This window comes from Lathyrus oleraceus, chromosome 4 (assembly GCF_024323335.1).
Source record: "Lathyrus oleraceus cultivar Zhongwan6 chromosome 4, CAAS_Psat_ZW6_1.0, whole genome shotgun sequence".
Classification (NCBI taxonomy): domain Eukaryota; kingdom Viridiplantae; phylum Streptophyta; class Magnoliopsida; order Fabales; family Fabaceae; genus Lathyrus; species Lathyrus oleraceus.
This window is the reverse complement of record NC_066582.1, coordinates 481,378,416-481,388,235: the sequence shown is the minus strand read 5'-3', so window position 1 is coordinate 481,388,235 and position 9,820 is coordinate 481,378,416. Positions and strand designations below refer to the sequence as shown.

General features: G+C 32.4%; 1 protein-coding gene across 1 annotated transcript; it reads left to right on the top strand.

The window, feature by feature from the left end:
* The first annotated feature begins 4,064 nt into the window (after positions 1 to 4,064).
* On the top strand, positions 4,065 to 7,551 carry LOC127076369 (beta-fructofuranosidase, cell wall isozyme-like). The gene is made up of 6 exons (XM_051017994.1): positions 4,065 to 4,485; positions 5,040 to 5,908; positions 6,193 to 6,351; positions 6,574 to 6,815; positions 6,925 to 7,015; positions 7,272 to 7,551. Exons 1-6 carry the CDS (start codon positions 4,449 to 4,451, stop codon positions 7,458 to 7,460), a joined length of 1,587 nt encoding a protein of 528 aa, XP_050873951.1. The 5' UTR covers positions 4,065 to 4,448; the 3' UTR covers positions 7,461 to 7,551.
* Positions 7,552 to 9,820: the final 2,269 nt, after the last annotated feature.

Here is a 9,820-nt window from a genome sequence, read left to right as displayed (position 1 = left end):
CTGTTAGAGACCTTCACATAATGGAATGTTAACCTGTATTTTTGTCAGCATCTCCATAAAAAAAATTAATTATCCCATTGTCATTTCTTTCTTTGGTTTCTTTTTTAAGATCGGGTAAGGTGGTTTGATGTAATCAGGTAGCTTTGGGTTGGGTTCATCCAGGATTTGTTTCTTCTTCATCCTCAAAGGTGAGTTTCTACCTTTGAGCTTGTCAAGTTTGTGCCCTCTAACTTCCTCTTCACTATTTTCCTCACTTTTCTCCCTCTATTTTTTTTATCATCCTCTTTTTCAATTACCTCCTCTTTTCCACGCTTTTTCTCACCTTCACTTGACTCTTTACTCTCATCACTAACCTCTTAGTTTGAAGGAACCATTCTATTTCTCAACTCAATGGCTTTGTAACTCTCATTTTTCAGGTTATCAATCGTATTTCCAATAAATACCCCAATTTAACTAACTACTGCTTCCATTTGTTGAGATAATTGACCAATATTTCGTTTCCAATTTTTTGATGGATTCTTCGGTGTTATTATTCATGGTGTCTTGATTCTTGGTCATTTCCATTTGGGTTTTAAACATTTATTCTTGATTCTTTCTAACTTGTTCAAAACTTGTGTGAGTGGCTTTCATAAAGTTGGTAAAGGCTTCTTCAAGTGGTAATGGTTTCATTTGTTGTGGTGCTTGAGGAACTTGAGGGGCTTGAGGAGCTCCTTGGTTGTTACTCCACTTGTTGTTGGAGTAATCATTCCAACCTGCATTATAAGTATTAGAATAAAGTTTACCTCTTTGAAAATTTCCAGCATAATACGCTTCTTCTGGATATCCCTCTAGAACAAAGTTTCATTAGCATGCCCCTACCCACAAAAACCACAATGTAGTGTCTGAACTTGACTAACATTTGTCAGAATAATAACGGCTATAGCTAAATATTTTGAAATAATCTCAAGTTGTGCTAGGATTATTGTATTCAAATCGAATTCAAGCATGCTTTTTGGTTTGACTGTTTGGTAGCTTGTTGAGCGATACTCATTATGGAACATTTTTTCATTTAACTATTTTACCTCATCTTCATTCTAAGACCTAATCAATAGAAATCTAGCTATTCATAGTTAAATAATGAAATACCATGAGTTTAGATGAAGAAAGCATGAAAATCAAGGAAAAACAATGTCTTTAATGACTCTAAAACTCTCTAAAATTGAACTTGAGAACTCATGGTCGTCAATTTCTACCATCCAAAATTCAGAACCCTTCCAAAAGTCTCTCATTTATCCTTTTAAAGAGCTAAAATCGTGTCAAAAATGTCACCTATCGTATACACGGTGCTCCAGATCATGCACACGATGCTCTGCTAACTCACCATCATGCACACGATGCATTATTTCCTGCACATGATGCCTTTTTCTCTCATCGTGTACACAATAACTACACAATCCTCACACTATTTTTCTAGTAGCTCTTTTCCCTTTTGCTTGCAAATTTTGTACTTTTTCATCTATGTTCTTTTATTCTTCACTTGATCAAATATTGGTCATTTCTTCTCCGATTTCCTCTTGATTAACTCATAAACACATTAAATTAATAACAAATGCTTATTAAATTTACATTATGATAGGGTATCATTGTAACACTCGAGGCCAAAGAGGGCGGGGAATGGTTATAACATCCGAGACCGAAGAGGGTGGGGAGTGGTCGCCCGAATTCACACCGGAATGAGAGGGATCTGGAGTCTGTGGAGGTATGAGACTACATGGTTGAAGGAAGACTTATAATGATTGATTGGTACTACCTATGTCAATAAGATGCATCTTATTTTTGGTAGCCTAAATAAAAACTTCATAGTTAAACGTGTTTGACTTGGAGTAGTATTTGGATGGGTGACCTTTTGGGAAGTTTCCCAAAAAATGTGTGAGTGAGGATAAAGCATGTTGAAAAGACCCATGTTGGTTTGTGGTATCGGTCGATAATCCTGAAAGTGGTTTGGGGTGTTACAAATGATATCAGAGCACACTTCACCCAGTACGATGTGGTTTGGGGATGAACCAAGCGGAAGTTGGTGGGCATGTAACACTCAAGGCCTAAGAGGGAAGGAGTGGTTGTAACACCTGAGCCCAAAGAGGGCAGAGAGTGGTCTCCAAAATTCACATAGGAATGGGAGGGATCTTAAGTCTGTGCAGGTATGAGACTGCATGGTTGAAGGAAGACTTATAAGGATTGATTTATACTACTTATACCAATAAGATGCATCTTCTTTTCGGTGATCTAATAAATAAGAACTTCATAGATAAACATGTTTGACTTGGAGTAGTATTTGGATGGAGGCTTTCTGATTTTTTTTTCCATAAAACACGTGAGTGAGGACAAAGAATGCTGAAAATATTTGTTGGTTTATAGGATCCGTCGGTAATCTTGAAAGAAGATTGGAGCATTACATTTTGTTAATGATAAATGATTATCTTTTAATTTAAATATTTTAATTTCTAAAATAAATAGAAGTGGCAATTACTATGATTTTAGAGTAAATAAAGGATATAAATGTACATATTTAAAAATTAATGTTACTAATTATATATTTATGCACAAAGATTTTATTAATATAAAGCTGTTAATTTATATATAACAAAAAATAGAGTATCTCTAATCGTTATGCTCAAATATGTACTAATATTTGCATATTATGTAGTTGCAATAAGGATGACAAAAGAATCTTTTCAGTTAGTTTAGACGTGCTTTGCAAAAATCCATTAAAATTGAGATCTTTTTGGTTAGTTTAGATGTGCTCCGCAAAAATCAAAAATCTGTTAAAACTGAGACAGAGTGGATGGACATAATTGAGACCTCATGTTTAAAATTTTGATTCGTCTCGCACAAAAAGGATCATGGTTGAAAAACATATACAATTAGAAAAAAATGTTAATATTCATGTCTACAAAAATAAAAATAAAATAGAAAAAAAATATTAGAGAATGCGAACTAAAATTATTAATATATATATATATATATATATATATATAATATATATATATATTATATATATATATTATATATATTATATATATGCTTTGGGAATTAATGGGGCCATGCATTCATGCTCTAATTGCAATTTCAAAAGTAGTTTTTATGGTGGATTGAAGTTTGGAGTTGATGTTTCTCAATGTTAGGATTATATTTATATTTTGATATCTATTTGATATTGTAAATTTAAAAACAAAAACATATATATATATATATATATATATATATATATATAATATATATATATATAATATTATATATATATATATATATATATATTAATATATATATATATATATATATATATATATATAATATATATATATATATATATATATATATATAAGAAAATTAAAGTTTTAAATATATATCAAAATATTAACATAATCCTCCAAAACTCCATTCTTTAAAGCACTCCAAAAATCAACTATGAAACTGACCCTTAAATAATTGTACCAATTGTAAAAATGATGAAAATTCATTTTTAAGTCCCAGCACCATAATGAAAATGATACTCATTCATTAATGTTTAAAGCTTTTTTTACGAAGAAAAAATATTAATATGTCATTTTAAAATTTAAATTAAAATAATTTATTAATTATAGTTTTGTTATTATTATTCTTAACTATTTACTGCAAAGAGATAAAAATGTGAGTTCAGATAATAAATAGTTAAAAAAATCGGTAGATAAAATATTTTTTCAATGATTTATCTACACTATTATTTTTTTATAGAATAATTTTTTATATTTTTTGGTTTAGAGTAATTTGTTTTTTCTTGGTTAAGAGTAATTTTGTATATTAAACAACCTTCAAATAATAATTATAGGCATATCTTTCAACATGGATTTAAATATTGCTTATGAAACCCCCAAAAATAATTAAATACTGCTTAAATACCTTTGACAATTAAGACTACACACTTTCTTGGTTGCTTCTCTCACATGATCAATACTTACCTATGTATTAAAAAAATCACTTATTATATTATTATAATAATCTACATTGAGTAATAAATATTGTTTTCCATTGGTCACAAGATTCAACCATATCCCCACAACAATTTTCTATTATTTAGATATAAATAGATACCATGGCCTTGTAATTTTCTCCACATTTCAACATAACTATTCATTGCCACCATGACTCTACTCTCTACAATTTGGCTATTACCTCTCTTTACATTCATTTATCTTCATGGTGTTCTTCCCATTGAAGCTACTCACCATGTTTACAGAAACCTTGAGAGTTTATCTTCTGATGAATATTCCACAAATCAACCTTATAGAACTGGTTATCATTTCCAACCTCCAAAGAATTGGATAAATGGTAATTAATATGCTCTTAATTAATATTGTGTATTTTTTGGGTTAAATATTTTACATCTCTCACAGATTCTTCTCTTGGTTTTTGTTCTTGTTCTTTGACATGTTATGCTTAAATGGATGTCTGGATTTGCAGATCCTAATGGTTAGTTCAATTCTTTTATGGATCCCTCTAATATATTACAATTTTTATGCATATAGTTTCTTTCAATATTAATTTCCATCATATTATCATCATTCATTATGTAATCTAATGTATGTGTCTTTCAATGCTTTAAAGATCATCTCTAACTATTTGTGAAATTAATCAAAAATATAAATAATTTTCATAAAATTTAGTCAAAACTCAAAATGTTGAAATGTTCAAAATAATAATACAAACGGCAGTTCCAAAGCTTAAAAGAAATATCATCACATATACAGCAATATATAACATGCATCATCTATAAATAAATCACATTACCAAATCAATAGGAAAATGACATTTCAACCATAAAAAAATGTCAACAATCAAGCCAAAGAAATGTTGCCATTCAAAGAAAATTATTATATTTTTACTGATTTAGAAAAATATACAAATCGAAATAAGATAGGCCAAATGTCCAATATAAATTATTGTTATCAATCTTTTAAGCCGATACGATACTGACACGTGTCATCATATTTAATTTTTTTTTTTGTGTGTGATTTTTTTTTTAGGTCCATTGATTTACAAAGGAGTTTATCATTTATTCTATCAATACAACCCTAAAGGTGCACAATGGGGAAATATAGTATGGGCCCATTCAATTTCAACTGATCTTGTTAACTGGACCCCACTAGACCCAGCCATCTTTCCATCTCAACCGTCCGATATAAATGGTTGTTGGTCAGGATCAACCACAATACTTCATGGTAACAAACCAGCAATTCTATACACAGGAATCAACAAACTCAACCACCAAGTTCAAAATTTAGCATACCCTAAAAATGTATCTGACCCTTTTCTAAGGGAATGGATCAAGTCACCAGAAAATCCAGTAATGGAACCAACTACTGAAAATAAAATTAACTCAAGTTCATTCAGAGATCCAACCACTGGTTGGTTAGGAAAAGATGGAAAATGGAGGGTTCTTATTGGGAGCAAAAGAAGAACCACAGGGATTGCAATTTTGTATAAGAGTAAAGATTTTGTTAATTGGGATAAATCTAAGCACCCTTTGCATTCAGCTAAGGGAACTGGAATGTGGGAGTGTCCTGATTTTTTTCCTGTGTTGAAAAATGGGATTAATGGTGTTGATACATCATTAAATGATAATTCTGTTAGACATGTTCTTAAGGTTAGTTTAGATGATCATAAACATGATTATTATCTTATTGGGAGTTATGAGGAAGAAAAAGACAGATTTGTCCCTGATAAAGGTTTTGAAGAAGTTGAAATTGAATATGTTTTTAGATATGATTATGGGAAATATTATGCTTCAAAAACTTTCTTTGATTATGAGAAGAATAGAAGGGTTTTGCTTGGTTGGGCTAATGAATCTTCAAGTGTTGATGATGATATCAAGAAAGGATGGTCTGGAATCCATGTGAGTTTGTTGTGATAATTTTCTTTATTTATTTAGTTTATAATATATAGTCTTGACTATTGACTTAATAATTTATATTATATACAGTATGGTTTAATATTTATCATGTACCAGCTAAGATTATGGCATGAAAATATGCTCCATGTATTTTTTGTTTAAAAAAATAAAGTTGACTAGAACAGTTTAGTTTAATATATACAGACTATTTTAATGATCATGTGTTTAGCATAGTTAATCTATATATCAAGTTTGAATAATTCAATAATCAATAATTATCATTGCAGGCAATTCCAAGGGCCATTTGGTTACATAAGTCAGGAAAACAGTTGGTACAGTGGCCAGTTGTAGAAATTGAGAAGCTGCGAGTAAATCATGTCAACTGGCCCACCAAACTTCTCAGGGGAGATGAACTTCTGCAAATTAATGGTGTCACAGCATCACAGGTAAGACATGCTTTCTTAATTACTATAAAAATATTGCACCGAGATTTCTGGAAAAAAATATGTCTGTGATTACGTTCAATTTACTTATTTTTAAAAATTATTATGGATGTCAATGTGTCAGTGTCAGTGTCATGTTAGATATATGTATTCGTGTTTCATAGATATTGATGATTATGATTATTTAGACATTAGATTAATTAATCAGTTATTTATCTTATGTAGGCTGATGTTGAAATTTCATTTGAAGTGAATGAGAATGACATTGGAGAAGCTGAAGTTTTGGAGAAATGGACAGATCCTCAAATTCTGTGTAGCCAAAAGGGTACATCAGTAAAAAGTGGTTTAGGACCTTTTGGTTTGTTAGCTTTTGCTTCAAAGGGGTTACAAGAGTTCACATCAGTGTTCTTTAGAATATTCAAATTCCAAAACAAAAACTTGGTCCTCTTTTGTAGTGACCAAAGCAGGTTTTTCCATTACCCTCTAATTATTTTCATATTAAGAGTTATGTTATATATTCAAATTGAGCTTCAAGTTCCAACTCTATCTTAGAAAAATGCATTTTTTATTTAACAGGTCTTCTTTGAATAAACATAATGATTTGACTAGTTATGGGACTTTTCTAGACGTGGATGTTCTTCATGAGAAGCTGTCATTGAGAACTTTGGTAAGTTACAATTGATTAAGGTTTTAAGGCATTTGACAATTTTCACTCTATAGATTATGTACATACTTTTTCAAACATAAATGTCATTTTCTTATAATTGTAGAGTGGTCCACAAAAGTTCCATCAATATGAAACTTGCATACGAAAAGTCATGATATTATAATATTTTACTTCTATTAATATTATTAGAAAAATATCATGAATGAAGCATAAAATTCAACTTCTAATAAATGTGTTTCTACCTTTTTTCTTACAGATTGATCACTCTGTGGTAGAGAGTTTTGGTGGAGAAGGAAAGGCATGCATTACAGCTAGAGTTTATCCCACATTGGCTATCAATGATAAAGCATTCATTTATGCTTTTAATAATGGAACTACTGATATCAAGATCACAAGTCTGAGTGCTTGGAGCATGAAGAAAGCACAGTTAAATGGAAAATTATAAATAAGAAAGTAGGTGTGGAATAATGGATTTCATAGAGTGAAACCTCATTTTGAGTTCTTCTATTATATAATGAAAATTAACATTCATATCATTTATATAATACAAATTTGGTAAAAAGATAGAGAAAATAAATGTTTGTTGTGTTTTTGTGATTCTTTTTAAATAATCAGTTTTAAAAAAAAAAAATTAAATAATTTAAAAATAAAATAAAATAATCACTTTTAGAAGAGGATGCGTCAGATGAACTAGTGCATCCCCTAAGCATGAAGAGGAGACGCCAATAACATTGACGCATGCATTGGGCTCCTCATGAGGAGGAGCCAATGCTATTGGCGCATGCATTGATCCTCATGAGGAGGCGCCAATGCCCCTGACACCTTAGTGTTATTTGTGGTGTGGGCGTCAATGTCTCTGGCACCTGCATGTCATGTCATGTGGGCGCCAACACTCTTGGCGCATACATTTTATGTCCACTCTGTATAAATGTCACGCCTTGGATACAATATTTTTCACACAAAATCATCTCCTAATACCATATTTTCTCTAGTTCAACCCCACTCACCTTCAAGTTTCTCTGTTTTAACAATGTCTGCATACATTCAGAAACAAAATGCTGATGTAATATTTTCGTCGTTGCGGCTCCGGTATAGATTCGGCTTTGGAACACAAATACGTTTAAACGTCTTAATCGGACGTTGTACAGTTGGTTAGAGGGAGAAATTGGAGAGGGTGAAAGGATTATAAGAATCCAATGGCTTGTGTCCACGTTCAACCAAAACGGAGAAGTGCGCGAATGAGTGAATATTAAGACCGACCAAAACGCTCGTAGGATGATGCATTACATGTTCAAAATTGTTTAAATGGTTGTAATCGCATAGTTCTTGTATTCTAGTTGTTATAATTATTTGTGTTACTGTTTATGTAATGGTACTTTGGTCACAGACGTCTAATATGAAATAAATTTAGTTTTTCATATATTGCAATAGAGGTACATGTGAATTTATCTGATTGTGCTCGTTCCAACACTAGGACAATTACTACGATTGTGAACTGTCTGACGGCATGAACTACATAGTCTAACCATTTTGTTCGCCGTATCCATTTCGGTTTGAATCTAGGTGTTGTTTGGGCGACCCTTTTTCTTCCTTCGCATAACTTCGTTGTGTCAGACGATGTCCCCTTGATATTCTGGCCAATAATCTTCTTTTGCCACTACGGAAAAAAAAAATTTATAAACATTTGAAAGGATGGCGACTTTGTAAACTTCAGATGGCAAGTAGGATGAATCCCTTCGAACCTTTGAGCATGCTACAATTACATGGAAGCAGGGGGTACGAAAGGCTTGGAACTTTCCGCAGTCGCACCAACCTCTATCTAGTTCGACTCTGTATTGTCCTATTGGCATGCCCTCATTGTGATCCATGGACTCGGCAACATTATACCAACCTTTAGTGCCGTCAAATACCATAACCACGTGTGTGTTTGCTTTGGAAGCTTCATGTCTAATAAATTTCATTGAAGCATCAACATTTTTCTAATCGCCTTTACCCTAGTTGAAGGGGAGACTGCAAAGGGACGTTACTGATGACTGATGACAGTGGAAATTGATGGTACATGGTTGTACGGGAAACATCAACATTTTTCTAATCGCCTTTACCCTAGTTGAAGGGGAGACTGCTGAGGGATGGAGTTTTGTTATAAGAAATCTCCGATTGCACGTTACACCTCAGCCTAACTTATGTTTGATCTCCGAAAAACACCCTTCAATCATCAGTGCATATAATAACATTGATAATGGCTGGCAAAATACTCCTTCGACGCATGTGTTCTGTATTAGACATATTGCTCATAATTTCATGCGGGAATTCAAAGATAAGACGTCGCGGAAGAAGGTTGTCAATGCAGCTTATGCATTATTAAAACCTTCTTTCAAACACTACCGTGAAGAAATAAGATTGTCAAACGAAGATGCAGTACGGTGGATCGATAGTATTCCATTAGAGAAGTGGACTAGGGCATACGACAACGGTCAATGTTGGGGCCGTATGACAACAAATCTTGTGGAATCAATGAACTCTGTCTTCAAAGGCATCTGTAACCTACCTATAACCTCTTTGGTGCAGGCAACATACTTCAGGCTAGGGGCGTTGTTTGAAACCAGATGCTCAAAATGGAGTTCGGTGTTGCAATCTGGATAGTTGTTCAGTGATGTTTCAATGAAATTTATTAGACATGAAGCTTCCAAAGCAAACACACACGTGGTTATGGTATTTGACGGCACTAAAGGTTGGTATAATGTTGCCGAGTCCATGGATCACAATGAGGGCATGCCGATAGGACAATACAGAGTCAAACTAGAT

Coding starts and splice junctions, on each gene's coding strand:
- LOC127076369 (XM_051017994.1), top strand. CDS start 4,449: ATGCTTAAATGGATGTCTGGATTTGCAGATCCTAATG. Junction 4,486..5,039: donor TGGATTTGCAGATCCTAATG/GTTAGTTCAATT, acceptor TTTTTTTTTTAG/GTCCATTGATTTACAAAGGA. Junction 7,016..7,271: donor AGCTGTCATTGAGAACTTTG/GTAAGTTACAAT, acceptor TTTTTCTTACAG/ATTGATCACTCTGTGGTAGA.